We start from the raw sequence: 24,403 nt of genomic DNA on the forward strand, positions 1-24,403 counted from the left end.
CATTGCCCTGAACAGAGATTGTGTTGAAAAATGGAGTTTTGTAGGCAAAAGAGTAGGGGACAACATGGTGTAAAGGAATACTGAATAAAACCAGCCTGCTTTCAGAGGAAAAATGTGTTGCATTACTTATTGAAAACTCCTTAAATAGATATAGATTATAATGATCTCTAAGCTATGTATCCAGTAATGTGCCTGGTGAGGGTTCTGTTGGAAATTATCTTCAATTTGGGGGAAAAATGTTGCACATATAAAATCAATGTTTTAGTGGAGAAAGAACAACGTAATAACCACATCAAGAAATGACACTGCCACTGGTACACAATTTTGGAGAGGTATGTCACAGTGCAAACAAATGCAACACTGGTCAGCAGTGCAAACTGAGACAGCATCAAATTATTCCCTTCATCAATAGCCCACCCCGTGTCCACTTACATCATCATTAGAGATCTATTGTGAACTAGTTATTAGTAACACCAGTGTCTTTTTTTGTGCCAATCTATGAAATTAAATGAACTTAGTAGTAGGGACATCATCTTTAACTTGTCAGTTTTCACTCGAATATTCACAGAACAAACAGCTGGCAGTGAAGTCTACTCAACATTTGGTTAGGCAGTTACTGCTTCAACCACACCACAAGTAGCATTCTCACAGGTTATGGTTTCTCACAGTAATGAAAGATGTGCCTGCATCTCACTATTAGCACTATTACACTGCACTCACTATGTAATAACAAGAATTAATATATGTCTATTAGCCAATAATTTCTGTATAAATTTCACAAATTAATAATAACAATGATCAGAAATTCATTTTGTTTTCTTCACATTTGGTTTTCACATTTAAAACGAGACTGTTGCACATGGAGCACAGTGCACCTCCCTAATCAATAGGGTAGGAGAGGAAATTGACCAAGTACTGACTAAGAAATCATTGCATAAATTACATTCTATAATTCAGGGAAATTATGTAAGAATACTTTTAAATTACGTAAGAATGCTCTGAATTTAACTTTTAAGTGGAGAATTTCAAATTATTTTTGTAAAGTTTCAACATGTAATGAAAATGGGCTTTACTGACGTTTCGCTAGCACGAGTGGCTGGCATTGTCAAAGCTTCACCCTCCATTGCCGGTGGTGAACTGGAGACGAGCTCTCGGTCGCAGACTATATGTACCTGGTGCACCAATGTCCGAAGGCTTCTCCACGGTCATTTCTGGTGTGGTTCTCCTCTTGCTACCTGCGACAGTCGTTCGCTGCAGTACGGGAAGCCAGGATCCGTTTACCTTAAGGCTTTCTTTTTGGATTTGTTCGCATGTTTTTGTATTTCTACAGCTTCTCTGAACAAGCGCGTGTGATAGTGCTTCTCTACAGCCATAACTTCCGTGTTGGCGAATTTTATTACGTGGTCAGTCTCACTCACTGCGTGCTCTGCCATGGCTGATTTCTCCACTTGCCCCAACCTGCAATGTCGCTTATGTTCTTTGACCCTGGTGTTGATCGATCATCCAGTCATTCCGACATGAACTTTTCTGCATGTGCATGGTATATGGTATATTCCCAACATTGTAAGTGGGTCCCTTTTCTCCGTTGCTGATCTAAGACACTCTTTGATCTTCCTTGTCGGTTTGAAAATCATCTTTAAGCTGTGTTTGCGCAATATACGGCCGATTCTGTCCGTCACTCTGGGAATGTATGGCAGAAAGGCCATACCTGACATTTCTTTTTGCGATTCCTTACTTCGCCGAGTGTTTGGCTCTGTTACACTTTTAATATAACTTGTGGAGTACCCATTGCTCCTCAGAACACTTTCCAGATGTTGCATTTCGCGTCTGAGCTGCTGCGGCTCACATATTCGTCCTGCTCGCATTACGAGCGTATTAATCATGCCTCTTTTCTGGCTTGGGTGGTGGTTTGATAGTTTGTGCCGGTCCGTGTGTGTCAGTTTTCGAAGACGCTGTGTCCCAGGTGTGCTAGTCACATGGGATGCTGAAAACCTGGGACACAGCGTGTATCGAAAACCGACACACACGGACCGATACCTGCACAAACTATCAAACCACCACCCGAGCCAGAAAATAGGCACGATTAATTCGCTCGTAACGCGAGCAGGACGAATATGTGAGCCACAGCACCTCAGATGCGAAATGCAACACCTGGAAAGTTGTTCTGAGGAGCAATGGGTACTCCACAAGTTATATTAGAAGTGTAACAGAGCCAAACACTCGGAGAAGTAAGGAATCAGAAAAAGAAATGTCAGGTACGGCCTTTCTGCCATACATTCCCAGAGTGATGGACAGAATCGGCCAAATATTGTGCAAACACGGCGTAAAGATGATTTTCAAACCAACAAGGAAGATCAAAGAGTGCCTTAGATTGGCAAAGGAGAAAAGGGACCCACTTGCAATGTCGAGAATACACCGTATACCATGCACATGCAGAAAAGTTTAAGTCGGAATGACTGGACGATCAATCAACACCGGGATCAAAAAACATAAGTGATATTGCACGTTGGGACAGGTGAAGAAATTGGCCGTGGCAGAGCACACACTGAGTGAGACCGACCACGTAATAAAATTCGCCGACACGGAAGTTCTGGCTGTAGAAATACAAAAACAAGCGAACAGTTTAAAAAAAAAAAGAAAAAGAGAGAGAGAGAGAGAGAGAGAGAGAGAGAGAGAGAGAGAGAGAGAGAGAGAGAGAGTGGGGGGGGGGGGGGGGGGAAGTCTTAAGGTAAATGGATCCTGAATTCCCATACTGCAGCGAATGCCCGTCGCAGGTAGCAAGAGGAGAACCGCACCGGAAATGACCGTGGAGAAGCCCTCGGACGTTGGCGAACCAGGTACATTTAGTCTGCGGCTGTGAGCTCGGCTCCAGTTCACCACCAGCAATGGAGGGTGAAGCTCTGACAATGCCAGCCACTCGTGCTGGCGAAACGTTAGTAAAATCATTAGATGAACGTTGGCCGAAGAACCCGAGACAGAAGCCAATAGGCAGTTTGTCAACAAGTGGCCACGAAAGTCTTAAAATTTTTGTAAAAATGGGTTTTATGAGAGAAAAGAGATTTAAATACACGTTCAACCTGTCTCAAAATACTTTCAAAGCTTACTTGGAAAGCACCTAGCCTGAAATGAGTGACTGTGGTACTGGGAAGGTATAAAGCAGACAGATGCCACATACAGTGACCAAAAGGATCTTGAGAAATAGCTTTTTATTATACCCCAACCTTCATGCAATGAAATTTTTTGTAGCTAGTTGTCTGCCTGCGGAGTCATTTCATTTGAAGTTAGTACACCTACACCTACAGGATTGCTTGCAATAACCACTTCGTTGATTACCACACGCTGTGACATAGTCGCAGATTAAACCAGTGATCCAGGAAGTGTAGAATAAATTTATTTTATTTCCGTCAATGATCTTTGTTTTATAACATGTCCTAAAAATCCTAATATAATTATGTCATAGTGGCATTTTCATACTGTATTACGATATGTTATAAAACAGATCTCAAGATGGGCAGTGCAAACTAAAAGTAGTAGTTTAAGGACCAAAGTTTTATCATTCATCATTGATGGAAATAAAAGACGTTTATTCTTTGCTGATTATTTGTGTGTGTGTGTGTGTGTGTGTGTGTGTGTGTGTGTGTGTGTGTGTGAGAGAGAGAGAGAGAGAGAGAGAGAGAGAGAGAGAGAGAGAGAGAGAGAGAGAGAGACAGAGACAGAGAGAGAGAGAGAGAGAGAGAGAGATATGGGGGAGGGGCAGCAGGGGGAAGTGGAGGGCAGGGCAAGGTGTGGTGGGGCAGAGCACTACAGCTAAACATATTACAACTTTACTTACAAACTGCAAGCCTTGTGCATGTTGCCCAGGAATAGTAGGAACAAGTATCCCAGTTGCTAAAATTCTCTGCTGCTCCTCAAATAATTGTTGCAACACGTGGTCATTTGGAATAAGTGTCTTCTTTGTTATATAAGACTGGATCTGCATCTGTATTGCTTTCAAATGCTGAACAAAGAAAACAAAAACAACTAATGATGGTTCAATAATATAATTAAATTTCTAAGCAATTCATGTTTGTTTATAGACAGGACAATAGTTTCGTCTAACACAACTGAAATTAATGTGTTTTGATTCCCCCTCTTTTCTTTGTGTTTGACAGCACTCAATAAAACGTAATATATGCATTGTAATGAAAGAAAAGTCCTTCAGGTGCTTTAAAGTGGGGTAGTTTTTCCTCAATAGCTGCACAAAAGGAAATTCCAATCCAAGCTGAGAATAGTGTTTTACTACAATTTTCTTATACCTGAGCAGAACATGTGCCGACACGCATTGTGAGTCAATAAAACTTGGACTGTCTAATAATTTAATTAATCAGTGACTCTGTCCTTTCTTGAAGTGTGTTTAAAACAATAAACTGAGTCTTCTTAGCTAAGCATGTTGAAAACTGCTTAGGTGTGTAATTCACGGTGAACACACTGACAGTGTATTTTATTCAAACAATTCCAAAACATACATTTACCATGGAAGACACTAAGCACATGTAATGATTAGAATGCCAATATTTCCAAGTTACAAAACAGCACAGTCGGCTGCAGTTACATAAATGTAATTGTTGTTATCTAAGGCCACTGCTGATGTTTCATCCTATTTGACAACAAATGTCTGTAGAGTTTGCTTCTCTGTTCCCATTCCTCTCCCACTCTGTTCTCCAACTTAACTTTTCTTCTATATAGGTGACTTTGGTGGGCAAGAGGTGTCAAAAATTACTTTTCCCTCCTTTTCTGCCTCTTGATCCAGTGTTTGGAGCAACTTTCCTTTCTTCACATCCACCACATCTTACATTACATGTTTCCTATATATCTCTTCTTCGTAACACAGGAGGTTTAAAGGTTTGTAAGTACAGAAGCTTGGTCATGCATGCATGTCACATACAACAAAAATATAAGTGGATCATCATGCCATAAACTCAATTTACAGAGTATATATTCCACACTTTGACGTTACTTTACACTTCCATTCATCAACTCATGAATTGCAAATGACAGCTCACTGTTGCATAAATGGAGGAGGGGGGGGGGGGGGCTTTAACAGCCAGCCAGCCTTGCAAAAGAGGCAGTGCAACATCACACTCCTCCTAAATGGTCACAACTCTACTAATAGATACAACACATAATGTGACACTCAAAATCCAAAATAATATTTCGAGGGTAAAGTTTCTATACTTAATGATGGTTTTTAATGCTTTCCCCTGCCAACTTTTCAAAAATGTAACTTTTACAGGTCCCATGCAGGCTCTCTTACATACCTCACAATACTAACATCACTATGAGATAGGACATACAATAGAATGAATGAATCTTTCACTTACTACTGGTGAGAACACTGTAATAAAACTTCTTGATAGAACAACACTGTGCACCAGATCAAAATCAGGACTGAAACAAATCCAGACAGTTTTGTTGCTCATGAAAGGCAAAGCTATGAATTTAGGTGCCAGTACGCTGTACGGTTTCTATCTGTCATGAAGTTTAGTGGTGGAAAATGCCGTAACCATGGCCTACAGTTATTTCTATGGAGAAACCTTTTATTCCAGAGTAGAGGCTGCACTGAAGTGAATTTTTCTGCCAGATTAAGACAGCAGCCTATGCTGAAAAACCTCTGTGGATTTTGAAAAAATAAGAATGTCAAACAGCATACTGCAGGTATCAAGTGGTTGGTGTGCCATGCTTTGAACATGTCAGTTAATGATAAAACAGCCCACGAAAACCAGCACCAAGTACCAGAATAGCACTCAGATAAAATTATTTAATAAAGTTCTTCTCAGTACATGCTGTCTATAATGTTCAAGGTTTACTCAAGAGAAAAAAGGTTACGACAAAAATTCTATACAGAAGTGCTTTACACTATGGTGACAGAAATATCCACAGGGAAAATGTAAATAGTTATATCAAAATGAAGCTGGTAGGCAATGAATTTCAGAGAAAAGAAATTGTAATGAGGAAGAGGGGAAAAAAAACACACTCTCAACAGCTTTCATATAGCCTTCAAAATATCCGTACAAAAAACTGAGAAGTGTTGCAGCTGTTGGATTGCCGCCGCCGCTGCTGCTGCTGCTGCTGCTGCTGCTGCTGCTACTACTACTACTACTGTTTCAGTCCTGGGTTTTTATATACTTTTTATCACTATCATCATTATGTGTGTATTCCTACTGACAGTGCAACATTTAAGAAATGTGACATAAATCTAAAGAAAAAGTAAAACGTCACAATCGCAGCTGTATGGATAACTTAGCATGTAGGCAAGAAGGCCACTTCTTTCTTAATCAAACCATGAGATATACTGTGTTAAAACATGTCATACCACACACTTCAGGCCTAGTGCTTGAGGACAATACCCCACCCATTACAGAGGTGGAAAACCAAAACTGTGGGCACCATGTTGATTTTACTGGGTGCAGCATGTTGACCATTTCTTATAGTCGCACATCCTCTTTAACAACTCAGAAGTCAGGCTGTTAGGGGCATGATATCTGTGTGTGTGTGTGTGTGTGTGTGTGTGTGTGTGTGTGTGTGAGAGAGAGAGAGAGAGAGAGAGAGAGAGAGAGAGAGAGAGAGAGAGAGAGCTATTTTCAACATAATCACCATTTCTGATGAAGCATTTTTGTAGACGCTGTGGCAATTTTTGTATGCCCATGTCATACTAGCTCGCTGCCATGCTGTTCAGAAAGTTATGAACCTCTTCTTTCACTTCATCGTCAGAGCTGAATCACTTTCCGGCCAAATGTTCCTTTAACTTAGGGAACAGGTGATAGTCACTGGGTGCCAAGTCAGGACTATAGGGTGTGGTGGGTGATTATGTTCCACTGAAACTGTTGCAGGAGAGCAATGGTTTGCCGAGCTATGTGTGGGCGAGCATTGTCATGGATAATGTGTATGCCCTTGCTCAACATTCCTTTTCTCCGGTTCTGAAATGCCTGTTTGAGTTTTTTCAGAGTTTCACAGTACCTGTCAGCGTTAATTGTGGTCCCAGCGATTCAGCTCCGACAATGAGGTGTAAGAAGAGGTTCATAACTTTCTCAACAGCATGGTGACGAGCTGGTATGACATGGGCATACAAAAACTGCCACAGCATCTACAAAAATGCATCGACAGAAATAGCGATTATGTCCAAAAATAGCTAAATGTTCAAGCTGTAAATTGATGTAAACCATTGTAGAAATAAACAGGTCTTATAAAAAAACTAGGAGACATTACTTTTTGGGATTACCCTCATATTAGGAACATACTGGGTGCAAATGTTATAGGACACTGTGGGAAATGGAACAAACAGATAGGGAAATTTAAGGTACTTTGCTGCTACTGCTATTATACTCCCCTCCCACCAGTTATGTTAAAAAGAAAGCTGTATCGAAGTATACTGTTCATGGAACAAATCATTACTTACAAGAGGTAGCCAAAATTTTAATTATCACCTCAAAAATAAAAAATTACGTAATTAATCCTCTGTTTGTAGGCACGTCTGCAATCCTGGAACACTGTATGGTGGTGGCTTGTGGAGTATCTATGTAGATGAAGATAAGCAGAAATCTCTATTTCACAGTAACATAACATACTGTTAGAGATGACAAAAGAAAATGGTGCAGTCCACTGATAAAGCAAAGTATCATGAGGGCGGTAATTCATTAATGGCAACAACTGCAACATTTCTGTTGCTGCCAAAAACTGATTAACACATGATAATCCACATTATCAATGGGTTGCATAGATCTCTCTCTCTCTCTCTCTCTCTCTCTCTCTCTCTCTCTCTCTGCCCCCTCTAGCAGAGTGCTACGGTACTGTGGTGCAGTGATTTCAGTATGTACCCTGACTGCAGAAAGCCAGAAAGAAACAACAAATCAATTACATGACTCTTTTAGGTGCTAATACTTTATGACTACCTCTCATATATTGTTCACTGAATGTTGGTTAAAAAGCATGAACAATAACATTAATTTGCAACAGTATACATATATGATGAGTATACTACAAAATGTATACCAAACTGCCATGGTGAATGCCTGTAAAATAACTACACTGTGTAGAATAACCTGTAACATAACCATCACCACCTAGCAAGAGTTTCATGAATTATCATGGTTATTTGTGCGAAACATGTCCCATTACCATTAGTTGCTAAGAATTTCCTTGCTCAATGACTGTTTACAGAATAAAGTGTGTAATTAGCAAATTTCTTTTTGTGTTTTGTGCCCGAGTTCTTGTGAATTTAATTTTCTTCCAAATAACTATAGCATACCGCGACTCTGAAACCAAAATAACATGAATTCAGTGTGCAACCGTTTAGGTAAAAATTTTGAACTTGAGTTTACAGTGAAGGAACTTGGTGCACCCAAACCTGATCCAAACATTAAATAAGAACCAAAACAATGAAAATACACACACACACACACACACACACACACACACACACACACACACACACACACACACACACACACAGAGAGAGAGAGAGAGAGAGAGAGAGAGAGAGAGAGAGAGAGAGAGAGAGAGAGAGTGGGGGGGATCTCCGCAATTCGGCACAAGTCTTTCAAATCTGTGCAAACTGGTAGCAGATACATCACAGAAAGACAAGCACGAGACACTGCTTGGATGACATGGTTTGCTATGAAAATGTTTGCCTTTAAAATTATAAGAGTGAACATTCCTTGATGAGCTAAACATATTATTTAATCCCGTATACATCCTACGTAACGACCAAAATGTTAAAATGACAGTAATGCAATCTTATACATGGTTGTACTGACTCAACACTGCCGCTCACCTTCCACACATGGAACTTAAAAGGAAATAATGTTGTTACACTATGAAATCTGTACCACACGTCACACAGGGGTTTTCAGAGCACAAATGAAGATTCAAATACATATATGAGTGAGTATATGTTATCTGTAAAAAGAGTTTAGAGCAGTGCAGGAATTTATGCTTATTCCGTAATTCATTAATCTCTGTATGTGCTCTCATTAAGTTTACAGCTGAATGACAGTTATTCAGTATCAGTGCAAACAAAATGTACACACTCTTGCCAAGGGAAGTATGACAGAGACACCTTTCAATAATTATTACTCACACACACACACACACACACACACACACACACACACACACAAAGCTTGTGTGTGTTAAAATCTAATGTTAACCCTTGTCATGTGTGCCAATCAATTCCGCTTGACCAATGATCGACTCCAGCAACATCGTTGGTAGGTAACTTGGGGACACATGATGGAGGTTTTGTTAAGCAGCGTGCTACAGAGAGAGTTGCTGAATGAGGTGTGAGGTGGTGCGGGAGGCTGTGATGCTGGCAATGCCTTTTTGGCAGTACGGAGTAAGCACAACTTACAGCCACTATGCAAGCAAGGTGCACGAGATGAGATGCTTTGGTTTTGTGAGATGGAGTGTGCAGATGGCCTTGTGAGGTACAGGGCTTTCTGTAGCACCTTTGGATGACAATTAATATGGTGAGGTGGAACACTGAACTGGGGTTGCGGCTCATAAATATTATACAGTGCCTTTGCTGCAGCCATTGAATTTTTGATTTTGTGTCCTGGATATTCCAAGGTTCTAATTGACAGTTTTAATCTCACCTTATAGCCTGGTGAAGTGGTTGAGGGTACATTTTTTTTGCTAAGTTTTGAAATTCAGAAGGAAGCTGTTTTGGAAGTGAGGACATATTTAGCCACCAAGTCTAAATGAGTAAAAATGGATATATGATTGCTCTAATTCCCTATGTTATTGTCCATCGGGCACATTGCAGCCGATGATAAGTGCACTTCAGTTAAGTGTTATTTCACTTCCCTGTTTGTTGTAGAATCCTGATTACACTCTGTGGTTTGGTTCCCATACTTGCATGAGATTGTTTGTAATTGCAAGTGCTCTGGGGCACGTTTGACCAGTCTTGACTACGCGACGGAACAGTGCATTGTCTGGTTGCACTTCTGTAATGGTAGTACCCAAATCCCCCAGGATTATTTGTATTTCTTTAATGTTATTGGAACTACTTGTCAATGATTAGAAGTTTTGATCAATGCCAGTATATAATTATTAGATTGCTATTTGTGTCTTTTGTGAACTGTAAGGTATTACTTAAATGATGGTCTAGGGATGTATTCTGATGATGAAAATTTTGGGTCAATGGATTGAATTTCTGGCAGTAACTTCATACTACAGACAGAGGTTCCATGAAAGTTGTTTAATGTTACAATGTCTTATGTGGTTTGCTGTACAAGAAGTAAAATGAAACTGTCCTTTTTCTATTAAGGAAAGAGGAAAAGGTCACCACAGGAAAATAGTTTTCTTTGATTGTTTTATTGCCTTTTACTCTAGTGTTAATATTACTGGGGTTTGGTCCAGTGAGTCACCTTTAAATGAAAGATGTTACTGAGCTGAAGTTTTACTAATGTGTGTTTTAAATACCAAGAAATGAAAGTTTTATTGTAATAAAGTTTGTGTTAATAACTCTAATACCTCTAGAGAAGGCCCAGCAGCACTCACCAAAGGAACCCTGTCTCCTAATCAACCTGGTCAAGTGGCCTACAGGTTTTAACAGAATGCCTATTTCACCTTTGACAGCTACAGACGTGTTCTCTGCATTCTGTGCTGAGTGTGGCTTTGTTGTTTCTGTATGGCTCCCCTAACGCTGCTACCTGTGCTGTGAGACAGTGTTCTGGCCACTATGAAATACTTACTGTCTGATTTTAAGAAAACTATTCAGTGAAAAAGATTGATTTTTGCTCATCTTACAGCCTGATACCTTTGCCCAATAAAGGACTTAATTTCTTTTCAGTGTTTGTCATAATTACTGTGCTGCAGCAAACTAAGTTCAAGCACAGCACGAAATTTTAAAGAGTTTGCAGAGGTAAAAACACATGTGCAGATTTTGTGTATGGTTGATTTTAGCTCACACATTGTTGTGTATGAAATGAATATAATATATCAAAATTTTATTTAAGATTGAGAAAAGAATGATATCTCATTTTGTTCTTGAGATATTGGTTTTTATACCTGGTGGATGGTCACATGCAGCATGCCCCAGTCCATCCTGTGGTCATAAAACTGTCATACTTCGTAAACAGTTCAAAATACTGAAATGAGTTTTTTTTTCAAATTATAGCATGGAAAGAGACATGTATATTATATGATAAATGCTTTAAACTTTTATTAGCAAGATAAGGAATTAACTCGTCCACAGCAGTGCGAGGGTTGGCGGATCGGGGCGCATAAATATCTCTGTAGTGCTCGAGGAAAACTCACAGCCTTCACTTAAACATGTCTTCAGGAACAGGGGGAGTGGCAGAGCATTACGAGTTTACTCATCCACAGCAGCAAATGAGTTCAAAAAGAATGTGGTGACTGAGGAGCTGTTTGACTGCAATGTTTGCTTTTGCAAAATCATCCTATAGTTGTTTCCCCACCCCCCTCAACCCCAATTGGTCTTCTCTCATTTTGTTCTTTCGGGTTTATTTAAGCTTGCAACAAATGATTGTTTATGTTAAGCATCAGCAGCATTTTCCTACAGGTGAAGTGTGCTTCAGCGGTTTAAGGTGTTTCTAGACTTCTTTCCTGGCCCAATTTAATAATTACGAATTTGGCAGAATATTGATTGCAACCTTTCATGGTCATTCACACCTGCCCAAGCCCTACTTGACAATGCTTCAGACAGGACTGACAAGGCACTAAGTGCAGAAGTAGAACCAAAAATAACTGTATTTGCACGATAGGGGAAGATTTCCGGCATGGTCAAAATATGACGACATATTTTGTTTTCCAGTAGCTTTAATGTGGACAATATGAACTTGCAGTTGGTTGTAAGCCTAAACAAACTACACTTATGATCACCAGGGAGGATTTTCATAGGGATTGCTGATCCCTTTTGGTGTTGTGAGGGTCGTAATCGAATTCCATGATGGACCAGCAGCTGTACAGTTGCTTGCACAGCTTGGCAATATAGTAAATGACATAGTTTAGGCTCAAACTCTACCGATACCAGACACGACAATAGTTCATAACACCTGCCACCTAAAATTGCATTCTTAAAGTGTCTGCATTCACTATGTCACCATAGGAACTCCCAAAATTGTATTTCGTAAATCGGTTTTCCAATTCCGCTTCTGGTGGGTCATGTAATCACTACAATATCAATTCTGGCAATGCAGTTCCAGTTGTTGGATTTCAACTTCAAAAATCTATTTTTTCTTCCCTGCAAACAAGCAACTGTTTCTGAAACATGCTTGGATTGTCAGGATACATTTTACCACTAACAATTTTCAGCTAATGCAGATTAAGGGAACTTTCTGTGCAGTGAAGGAGAAGTAGAAATACTAGACTAAGCATGAAATTGTCTACCTCCAATATTCAACTAAAGAGAATCAGCCATTGTGCTGACTAAAATCAGAAACCAGAAAAGCTGAGCCAAAATATTTGACCAGTTTTGTAAAATCATTTCATTCCTTAACATGTAAAAAATAAAGCAAAAAGCATTAAGTTGCGTCACATGGAAACATAGTGATTATAACAATTTTTGAAATGTAGCTAGTAGATAAATGTACATGCTCCTTTGTTCTGAGATGCTAGGATGGCTGAGTCGTAGATTGCATTATGCGGTATGTATAAGAGGCCATTCAACCACTCATAACTAACACAGCATTCAAGAACATCGAGCACACTGATACGCCGTTTTGCAAATGTGTTCTTATATGCAATACCAATAACTCAAAATTGTTTACATTTTCAAAACATATATAGAGAAAATAAAGCTACTTCAAACTATCTCTGATAAAATATTTCATCTGGACACATTTCACTATGAAATAGTATTTATTACATGATTTTGCGTTTCTGCATTTTGAGGCTGAATTAACATCTATATTCACATTTATTGCAAAATGTGAATTTTTAAGGTCCCTAATATTGTGTAATCACATATGGCACATATTCCAGCACAAGTCTAACTTTTCTTCTCAATCCTTTACCTCTGCTCTCATTATACTATTTAATACTGGGCTGATGGCTGTGCATGTGTTTGGTTGTTTGAACATGAGCATAAGAGAAGATATTCAGAAATCATGCCAAAAGAAAACAGAAATTAATATGAGAAAAATTTCAGTTCCGTAGAGTGTTACTGACATTATCTCCTGCATGTAATACTACTTTTACAGTTTTCAGTTGGAATGCATTTGAGATCAAATCTTCATAATTTTTACAACTATGTACAATAGCTACCCTTAAATAAATATTAAGGCTCGGTTCTCTTCCAGTATTCAGTGCTGATGTGTCAGTCTAAACCTTTGAGAAGGAATATGTAAGTGTTAACAGGGTCAACTCATGAAGCTAATACAAAAAAATTCAGCCATAACGTAACACCACCACCACCAAATTCAGCAGATTTCTAACTAAAGTTCTCTCCTTGGAGGCTAACTAAAGGATAACAACAGGATGTGGTAATAAGGGAATGTAGGAGCTGATAAAGAGGAAACTGGTCCATACTAAACCATAAAGCAAAATGTTATGAGCTAATACTCAGTAAGAGGAAAAATAGATTAATGTTATTAAGAATTTTAGTGAGAGATTAATGACTCTAAAGCACCTTAGGAACACACATTGTCATTAACTACAATTTCAGAAACAATTTATAAGACACTATCACAGTAAAATGCGAAAAATGTTACATCAAGAGGCTGTTAGAGAAACATTCACAAGTGAAACAAAAATAATGTGGTGATATAAAAACTAAAGACATTTAGAGTTCATACAAATACATTTAGTGAAATCAATTTTGTGTGGATGACATGCTGTTTTTTCTTAATTTGATAACATTAGAAAGTAAATGAAACTAAACACTGTGGCACAACATGAAGTGTTGTGTCAAAATTTTCTTATTTCTACTTCATATAAATAATAATCTTGAATTTACCTTCTGATTCTGAGGAGTGAGTTGAATGGTGTGCACTTTCTGAACGATGCTTCCAGGCAAAAGACCGTGACTCCCTGTAGTTCCCGCTGCTTGTATCTGAAGACCATGTGATGATCCCGGATGAACCGCAATGGAGTTAGAGGGAATTGGCACTAGATGAGGCACACTAGGATTCATATTATTCAGAGATAACTGATTGTTCAGTGTTTGCTGTGGGTTTCCAATAGAACATGCTGTAGGATTTGCGTTTTGTGTTGCTGGTGCCTGCTGATGTTCATCTTGTACAGTCACAAATTTAACAGGGCTCTGTCCACCAGTAGAGTTAGTTGTCTGCTGGGAGTTATTAACCTGAACCACTGCACGCTGATTATCGCCTTGCTTCCTTTGAGCAATTTCAGATGTGCTTGTTATTCCATTACTTATAACAGTAACTGAGCTAGAAGAAACCTGTAAAATTTCAGGCTGATTGCTTATCATCAGACTATTCGTTGATAAACTCGTCTGTACAATGGACGGAACTTGATGTGATGATGAATTTCTCATTTCCTGACTTGAAGTAAAATGACTGTTACCTTTATTTACATTTGTTGCAGGAATTATGTTTGTCTGTTGTAATATATTTTTATTTACATTAGACATAACACTGGCAGGAGACAAATTTCTATGAATTATGTTGGAGGAAGGAGAAATATTGCTTTGCTGACAAAGCGCAGCTGAATGGTGTGACGATTCTGGCTGCACGACCGAGCCGGGGGACGCCAATGTTGATACTACTGCTGCTCTGATGTTCGACGTAACACTGAACTGTGGTGAGGAAACAACATATGAAGGTGAGGATGAAGATGAAACAGGTTCTGCAGAGAGTTTTTGAAAATTCTGACCCGGCACAAGAAGGTGACTACCACACGGTTTCACTGCAGATCGTTCTTGAACCACACACCTGCTGGAATCCACTGACAGGAGAACACGGTTCCCATTTTCCACATGTTGAGCAGTGTTCCTCACACAATTTGTTGATGACAGTGTATTATTGCTTGAAATTCCTGCTGATGACACACACGTGACATTTTTTGGTGGTGTTCGTTCATACCTCTTCTTCTTCTTCTTGGCAGCACTCATAGTAGGCGACACACTAGGAATACTATTATACTGCACCGATTTTGTAAATTTATTCAAAACAAAGTTATTGTTCGTATGAGATGTACTTTCCAGCACTGTATTCTGAAATCCTTGCAATGAACTGGAACTGCTTGGATTAGAATTTTGCACTCCTATTGAGACAGTCTGCGTTTCAATAGATTCCTGTGATGGGCCCTTTTTTATAGGCTGACTACTAGTCTGCTCTGTTTGAGAAGCTGTCTGTTGACTGATTAAACCAATCACAGATGGAGGACTTCCAAGGGAAAGTGAAGAATTTGAATCACTCGAACACCTTCGTAAGCCAGTGTTTAACTGCTGGAGGAGAACAGATGGTTGAGGAATAAATTTTGCACTGCTTATAACTGCTGCAGTGGCAGATGTCGATTTTGGCTGACTAGCATTTGTGAAATTTTCCACAGGATTTCCACCAATCAAAATTGTTCCCGTACCAGCATTGAATGACAAGCTAGATGTAGAGCTCCCAATAACTTTGCTGATTGCATTTTGTGTTAACTGTAAATGTGACATATTAATTAAACCTGTCTGTTGGCCTTGTGTTTGTTGAAGGCACTGTAGCAGTTGTGGTCCTGTAATTACAGACGGCAAGCCACTCTGGTGGTGTGCTATTACCAAAGGTTCAGCTCCAGTATATGTCAACGGTCCTCCATAGCTGGAATTTGTTGTAGCTGCATTTGAAGTGATTGGTGGAATAGTTGCCATCAATGGTGTTGCAGATGAGACTAAACCTTGTAAACTGTGAAATGCATGGAGACCTAAAATAGTTGGTGCATTATCTACTGAAGGATAAGTTTTTGGAGCACTGCATGTGTTTTGAGAGCTAGCTGATGAAGAAACTGGCAAGAAGGTGGACTGTCTATCTGAAACTTTTGTAGTAGACTGTTGGCTATTTTGAAGTTGTGCCTGTGGGCCTATTAATGTATTTCCTGATGAAGTTGAAACTACATCTACATTTTCTGTTTGTGTCGTGGCAGCATTCCCTGTTGCAACACGTTCTACACTAGTGCTCGTACTGTGGCTGACAGAACTAAAGATTCCGGGAGGATTTGCACTTACAGCTTTATCACATGTAGCAGATAGTGTCTGTCTGGATGTTTCTCCATCTGTACATTTTGAGGACTCTAGTGGCAGACAATTTCTTGATGCTGGTATGACAGAATGTGATATGAAACCTGAAGGTGGAATGGCTGGGTTCCCACCAATTAAAATGCTGACACTTTCATTTTGTGAATTTCTGCTAGATACATTACTGGGAGCCACTGCCGTACACAAAACCTGTGTCGATTTTCCAACTGACTGTGCACTTGGTGCCGAACTTGCTTCTCGAGTCACAGTAGTTAAAGTATTTGTTGATGTAGTAACTGCTGGAATTACAGTACTGACAGCATCTGCAACAATTACATTCATATTGCTTGGAAGAGAATTAACTAATTTATCACTAATAGCAGACTGATCTGTTACCGAGACTCCTACAAAAATATCCTCAAGTTCATTTCCACTGGATTTGTTTTGTATTGCATCACACGTCACTGGATTTGAAGCACTGGTTATTGCTGCTACTTCTATATTGCCTCCAACTTCAGAGGTGATGTCCCTACTTTGCTGGTTTCTTAGAGACAGGTCAGAATACAAACCACTCGAACAACTATCATTCTGTTTTGCTGGTAATTGATACTTTTCAGACTGTGATGTTTGTGTGTTCTGAGAGGTACTTGAACTGTAGCTCGCAGTCACGAAGTGAACAGGATTTACTTGAGATGTGGGCAAGCTTGAGGATGAAACAGAGCTAGGTTGTGCCATAACAGTATTTGTTCCTGTGGACACAAGATGTGGTGAGCCCGATGGAGAGTTCTGCTGTGGAAAAATACAATGGTATATATTAATGTATGATCCATCATTAAGTAGTTCAAACTCTACTTTGGCTTGCCTTAATATCTAAGCTACATGACATACAGGTGGAGTAATAAAACAGTACACTGGATAACCAACATGATGTAGTGATATTCCTGTATTTTCCAAGTTCAAGAATATGGGGATACTTACCGTGCTACTGTGATGTCCATTATGAGCCAATGATAGTTCATTTATTAATTTTCTAAGTATCTCAACAAAATGGATAAATCACCACAAGAGAAATAAATGCTACAAAACTTCTGCAGTTGTGTAATTTCGAATGCAACAGTGTTATGCCTTGCCTACAAAGAAGTCATTAGCAATGGAATACAATCTCATATAGGACAAGGATGGAGAAGAGAATCAGGTGCACCCTTTTGAAAATTAGCGTCATAGAATTCACCTTATTTGACACAAGGAAACTAAAGAAAAACTAAATCTGGGTTTCTGTATGGGGATTTGAAGCTGACTACTCTTGAATGCAAGTCCAGTGTGTTAACCACTGCCTTTGCTCAATGAAACATTCAGGATGGATTATAATCGTGTACATGAAGACAGATCACTATTTACCATGCATAATTAAGAAGTAATTTAGTATCAAAGTTCAATACAGAGCTTGCAGATAACCTCCTATATCCGGTAGAACATACTGAAAATATAGTGATCAGCATTAATTGCAATATTTCTATGTACACAGCTTCCCAATAACTTAAGTGGCAAAACTTAAATTACAAACTGTGCATGTAAACATTTACTAACCAATTATTTGAGAACTCATGATAAATACATCATGGTTGAATTTGTTTATAATTCCTTTTCAGTAACCTATATGATAAGAATATTTTACTGAAAATTAAAACTGCAAGCCAGGTCAGTAGCTCCACTAAATGTCTGGAATTATCAGTGTAATAACCAAGAGATTCTCTAGTGTACCTCAAATTCTAACACACTGCAGTGATTTTGTGCTTTTAATTCAAATATCTACAAAACAACACTGAATGTTGATATTATAACCAAAATAAGTTGCTTGAAACTTCTTTAATTGGACTCATCACAGCTTTCAGAAAAATATCCACTGTAATTATTCAAAATTTGTCCGTGTAAAAGCCAGTAAAACAACAAAAAACTAAATTAATTACAAAAGCAATGACTGTCGGAGTCTAACTCCACGTTTCTGTACATTTAAGGATAAAGATAAGGATGGTAATACTGCAATAATAACAGCTTTTAACGAAATTCTAAAGTATAATATACACAGTTCAGTCACATTAATGTGACCACAGCATATGTTCGATGTCAAAGTGCAATAACCACTCTCAGATGGTGGGTGTCAGCACTAGCAGTGGAGCACTTTGTGGGCAGGTAGAGGGGGGAGGGGTGACACTGAAAACAGTGCAGTCATTGTCATAATGCAGAAAGGGAGTGATTTATGCAACATTCAAATTTGCATGATCATTGGCTCTCAAGTAAAGGTTGGAAGTATTTCCAAAACAGCTAGCTAAATTTGTTAACTGTTTAAGCACTATGTTGGTTAAAGTATACTGAGCAGGGGAAAACGGTGCTGCCCAAAACTGGAACTGATGCAACTGTGGTGCATCATGAGCCATAGATGGCAGGGGTGAATGACGACTGCTGAAATGTGTACGGACGAATAACTGTGCAGTTGTTAAGCAACTGACCGTCTAGATGAACCAAGGGGCTACCAAGAGTGTCTCCTCAATGCCCACTACTGCATATGGGCCTCTGCAGCAGCTGCTTGGCTCATGCACCCATGTTAACTGTGGTTCATCAGCAATTAAGGCTGAAATTTACACACCAATACTGCATTTGGATGTCCAATAAGTGGCAACATGTGGCCTATTCAGATGAATCACGTTTCAAGTTCCATGAGACAGACGGCTGTTGGCGTGTATGATGTGAAACGTCTGAAAGTGAACATCCTGCACATGTTATGGTGTGGGGTATGCTATCATGGCATTGCTTGAGTGATCTTGTCATTCTGAAAGGCACAATGGATCAACCCAAGTATACATGTATCTTTGGGGACCATGTCCACTCCCACATGCAGTTTGCTTCACCTTGGCATAATGACATCTATCAGCAGCAAAATGCAATGTGTAACACAGCTCGCACTGAACATCCATGGTTTGAAGAGCACCAGGATGAATTTACAGTACTCCGATGACCACCAAAATCCCCAGATTAAAACCCAATCAAGAATATGTAGGACCACCTTGATTTGATTGTTCATGACACAGATCCTAAATCGTAAAACATAGTGCAGCTGGCCATGGCTCTACGTCCCTATTGGTACCTTCCAGAACCTCAATGACACTCTTCCTGCACATCTTGCAGCTGTCCACAGTGCAAAAGGTGGTTACTCAGGATTTGGACCAGTGGCCACACTAATAGGACAAGAAAAGGGAAGGTGGGGGAGAGGGGGGAAGGTGGGGGGAGGGGGGAAGGGAGGGGGGAGGCAGGGGGAGGGAGGGAGGCAGGGGGGAGGGAGGGAGGCAGGGGGGAGGGAGGCAGGGGGCAGGAAGGGAGGCAGGCAGGGGGCAGGAAGGGAGGCAGGCAGGGGGGAGGGAGGGAGGGAGGGAGGCAGGCAGGGGGGAGGGAGGGAGGGAGGCAGGCAGGGGGGAGGGAGGGAGGGAGGCAGGCAGGGGGGAGGGAGGGAGGGAGGCAGGCAGGGGGGAGGGAGGGAGGGAGGCAGGCAGGGGGGAGGGAGGGAGGGAGGCAGGCAGGGGGGAGGGAGGGAGGCAGAGGGGAATGCAGGGGGAGGGGGAGGCAGGGGGAGGGGGGAGGCAGGGGGAATGCAGGGGGAGGGGGAAGGCAGGGGGAGGGGGGAAGGCAGGGGGAGGGGGGAAGGCAGGGGGAGGGGGGAAGGCAGGGGGAGGGGGGAAGGCAGGGGGAGGGGGGAAGGCAGGGGGAGGGGGGAAGGCAGGGGGAGGGGGGAAGGCAGGGGGAGGGGGGAAGGCAGGGGGAGGGGGGGAAGGCAGGGGGAGGGGGGAAGGCAGGGGGAGGGGGGAAGGCAGGGGGAGGGGGGAAGGCAGGGGGAGGGGGGAAGGCAGGGGGAGGGGGGGAGGTAGGGGGAGGGGGGAAAGGCAGGGGGGAAGGGGGGAAGGTAGGGGGAAAGGCAGGGGGGAAGGGGGAAAGGCAGGGGGGAAGGGGGAAAGGCAGGGGGGAAGGGGGAAAGGCAGGGGGGAAGGGGGAAAGGCAGGGGGGAAGGGGGAAAGGCAGGGGGGAAGGGGAAAAGGGAGAGGGGGAGGGGGAGAGGGAGAGGGGGAGGGGGAGAGGGGGAGGGGGAGAGGGGGAGGGGGAGGGGGAGAGGGGTGAGGGGGAGAGGGGTGAGGGGGAGAGGGGTGAGGGGGTGGGGGAGGGGGAGATGGGGTGGGGGAGGGGGAGATGGTGTGGGGGAGAGGGGAAGGGGGAGATGGGGAGGGAAAGAAAGAGAGAGAGAGAGAGAGAGAGAGAGAGAGAGAGAGAGAGAATGAAAGAACTGTCGACATCTCAAACGGGGGATGGTCGTAACACTGTAGTACAACTGTTTTAAAGGTAAAATAGATTCTTAAGTAAGAAACTTAGTAAACTATCATCACATTAAAAAACAAAATGTTACTTTTTATTTAATATTATCCATTGCAGATGAGAGGTAATGGTTGTTATGTTTTTACAATAATAATTGCTAGCATTCACCCATAATTTTTGTTCTACACACAACTCAAGATAGCGTTCAAGAGAGAATGCTCCCTTCATCAAGCTGTAAAACTCACCTCACGAGGTTAAAATGCTTAAGAGTCTACCAACCCAACTGCAGCAGTCACAAAATAAAATGGAATAAAAATACATTGGATCGTGTCCTCATCTCACATTAAAACTGACGACTTCTCTCAGTTGTCATCCCATCTCATACCGCACACTGCACCAGGCCATGTACTATTGATATGCTGTGGGCTGTAGTCCACGACAACTCCTGGAGCTCTCCACAAGTGTCAGCTTGACAGTAGGGGAGCCCACAGCAGATCAGCATGACGTGGCCTGGTGCAGTGTGTGGTGTGCGATGGGATGACCACTGAGAGAAGTCATCAATTTTAACCCTGTGGACATGTATACACGCACAGCTCGAGTTTTCCTACAGTGCTGCGGACATCTGTACGTGTCCGAGCTGCCGATCTCTTGCTGCTGCGGACTCGATACTTCCATACTTCTGTGAATAAAAAGGTTTCAGGTACTTATTGTACAGCAGATATGCCTCTTTGTGTGCTATTATCTGCAAAAAAACTAGTTTCAATATCTCAAATCGTTTATGAAGTATGACAATTTTTACGACCACAGGATTCCCAACACACAGGAATGAAACTGGGCATGCTGCATGTTACCATCTGCCAGATATAAAAATCGATACCTCGAGAATGAAACAAGACATTTCACTCTCAATCTTTAATAAAATTTTTGTATCTTATCTACATTTCACATACAGAAATGTGCGGGCTAAGTTCGACAATATAAAAAATCTATGCAATGCGTATTTACCTCTGCAATCTCTTTAAAATTACGTGCACTACTGTACTTAGTTTGATGCAGCACAGGAACGATGGCCTATCATGAAAAATAATTCAGTCCTTTATCAAGTGAAGAAATCAGACTGTAAGACATGCAAAATTGTTTTCACCTAATAGTTTTCTTAAAATCAGACGATTCGTATTTCATATCGGCCAGAATGCCATACCTCAGCACAGGCACTAGCATTTGGCGAGTAGTACAGCCATAACAAAACCCGCAATCAGCACGGAATGTAGAGAGCACGCCTTAAGCAGCACAAAGTTCAATGTGAGACGAGGACACACAGTCCAACATGTTTTTATTCAATTCTGCAAACACTGAAATTGCGTTGTTGACTTTTTAGCATTTTCACCTCATGAGCTAAGTTTTATTTATGTATTTAACCTGATCTGATTAGCACTATTAGGTCCTGTCTTACATCAGATCAGGATATTACACATACAGTGCCATTTTTACATCATAATTACCCAACAAATAACAATTTTAATATGACAAATATTGTTAAAATGATTTGAGTGTCTCTAGTGACAACGTGAATAAGTAATACTGACTATGAACTAATGAAGTTAATACTGGCAGTACTCTACTACTGCTGCTGCTGCTACTAACATTGATGATGATGACAATGACGACGACAACAACTACAACAACAACAACAACAATTATACTGGCAGATATAAAAATAATATATATTGTGTACAAAATAGATCTCTTCTGATATAGTGAGTTCTGGGCAAACAATTTAAGGAGACTGTACCAGCTAAGAATAGTGGGAAATGAGGAAGATCTGGTTGGAAAGAAGGACGAACAGCGGCAACGAGTGCTTACAGCAAATTGGTAGACACTATTGTTGCTTCAGTAAATATCTCCTTAACTGTCTTCTGAAGCTGGAGATATTATTCAGTTCTCTAATATAATGAAGGGGGTTGTTCCAGATTCAAGTTCCTGCTACAGAGAAGGACTTCAAGAAAGTGGTTGAACAATGGAGTGGGACAGAAAGGATTTTACTGTGATGTGAAAAAGTGTTCTCAAGACAAGAACATTAAGGTCAAGGATAGATATGAGGGACAGTGTACGTTGACAATACAGATGGTATGGAAATCTTTACGCAGTCAGGATACTTGATGATGAGAGCAAAGTCTCTCGAAACACAGTGTTGAGTTGTGTGTGGGACAAAAATTATGATTGAAAACTACCAATTATTATTGCAAAATGTTTCTGCTCTATTGCATGCTATGGTAATATTTACACACACGATAATTTTAACAAGTACATATGTATATTAGGAGATGAGTATCAATAGCAAAATACTGAACAAGATTCAGAAACAATGTGCTCCTTATGAACAAGTTCAGACATGAACAACAACAAAAAAATCTTATGTTTAGGTAAAAAGATGTCTACCACAGAGAATAACTTATAATCAGTAGGTAATAAACACTACACAATAGTATGATGAAAGAGAACTATTTTCCATAGAGAAAAGTGTTGAGTAGCGGATTTACTCATATTATGCACACGCGTACACACACACACACCCCCCCTGCTCTCTCTACCTATCCAGCTTATGACATCAGAACAACACATTCCATGACATATTTAATGAAATATGTACGTACAGAAGCCTTTCCTCTGTTCTAACATTTAACAATTTTAGCAGCACTGCTACTTTTGCTCCGATTCTGTACAGTTCACGGAAGTAACGACTGCTTTATTTATGAAGGTGGTGCTCAAACACTGCTGGCCCACACAATGTAACAATGTTTTGCTTGAAAATATTATTAATAAAGGACGAGGAGCAGTGCTGAGAGTAAGAATATGTAACATGAGGAAGGGAGGATAATAAAATTTATAAGGCTCAATACACATTCATTTGTACAGCCATGGTAAATGAGAACGTAATATTACAATGGAATCATCATGATCTACTGTGCACACTTAACATGAAATTCATTAGTTCAGGGATGCAATTAGCAATTACAACTGATTTATGCACAATACGTGTAGTGTACAGTTTCTTTGGACAAACATTAATACAGTTTCAATGTTACAAAAAAATCCGTTAACTCCAGATCAGATTACAATGCCAGTGACATATACATATACTTTATTAAGAAAAGTCTCCTGACGCTCTACTTAGCGTACTCTACATGATGTAAGGCGTGTGTGTGTGTGTGTGTGTGTGTGTGTGTGTGTGTGTGTGTGTGTGTGTGGGCGCGCGCGCGCGCTCATCCTCAATGGGCAACACTGCAAATACATTCTGTCAGAAAACAACAGGAGAACTGAGTGTTTCCAAAAGTGATTAAGGAAATGCTCACACTTTCAAAACCTCCCAGAGATTTTACAGCAAATAAATATACCAAGGTAACTGCGAATAATGTTACTATAAAGTGAAAGTGTCACGGTAACACTGAAATCAAACACTGAACTCCTCTGGTAGGTCTAAGAAGTTACGCGACAGGAAATACCCAAATATAATGCATACTCTGCAAATCAATGGTCATCCTATCTTGTCGACTATTGTAGACAACTTACAATGTTGTTCAGGGACAGGAACTCGGGATAGAATCATTTACCACAATGCTCTCTAGCAGATAATTATCAGAAAAAAGAACATAAATCACCACTTAGAATTGCACAAAAGAATGTTTCTGTTAGTCTGTGGAGTAGTGGAAGGAGGTTTTATGGACTGAAAAGTTACAGTTTGTTGTCACTCTCCGATGGATATGTCGACATAGTGAGTATACAGCAATGGATATTATCTGTGTGTTGCAGCAGAAATGAAGTTCAGTAAATTGATGAGCTGAAGGTTTTTTGTTTGGCTTTGATTATTAT

At 40.6% G+C, this 24,403-nt stretch overlaps 1 protein-coding gene across 1 annotated transcript in view; it reads right to left on the reverse strand.

Moving 5' to 3' along the window:
* LOC124722247 (serine-rich adhesin for platelets-like) overlaps positions 1-24,403 on the reverse strand; it is a 218,441-nt gene that overhangs the window by 93,078 nt on the left and 100,960 nt on the right. The window contains exons 10-11 of the mRNA XM_047247437.1: positions 13,955-16,966; positions 3,873-3,997 (exon numbers count right to left, since the gene is read on the reverse strand). Of these exons, the coding sequence (XP_047103393.1) occupies positions 3,873-3,997; positions 13,955-16,966 (3,137 nt within the window). The remainder of the gene's footprint in view (positions 1-3,872; positions 3,998-13,954; positions 16,967-24,403) is intronic.

The sequence above is a fragment of the Schistocerca piceifrons genome, chromosome X (assembly GCF_021461385.2).
Source record: "Schistocerca piceifrons isolate TAMUIC-IGC-003096 chromosome X, iqSchPice1.1, whole genome shotgun sequence".
NCBI lineage: Eukaryota > Metazoa > Arthropoda > Insecta > Orthoptera > Acrididae > Schistocerca > Schistocerca piceifrons.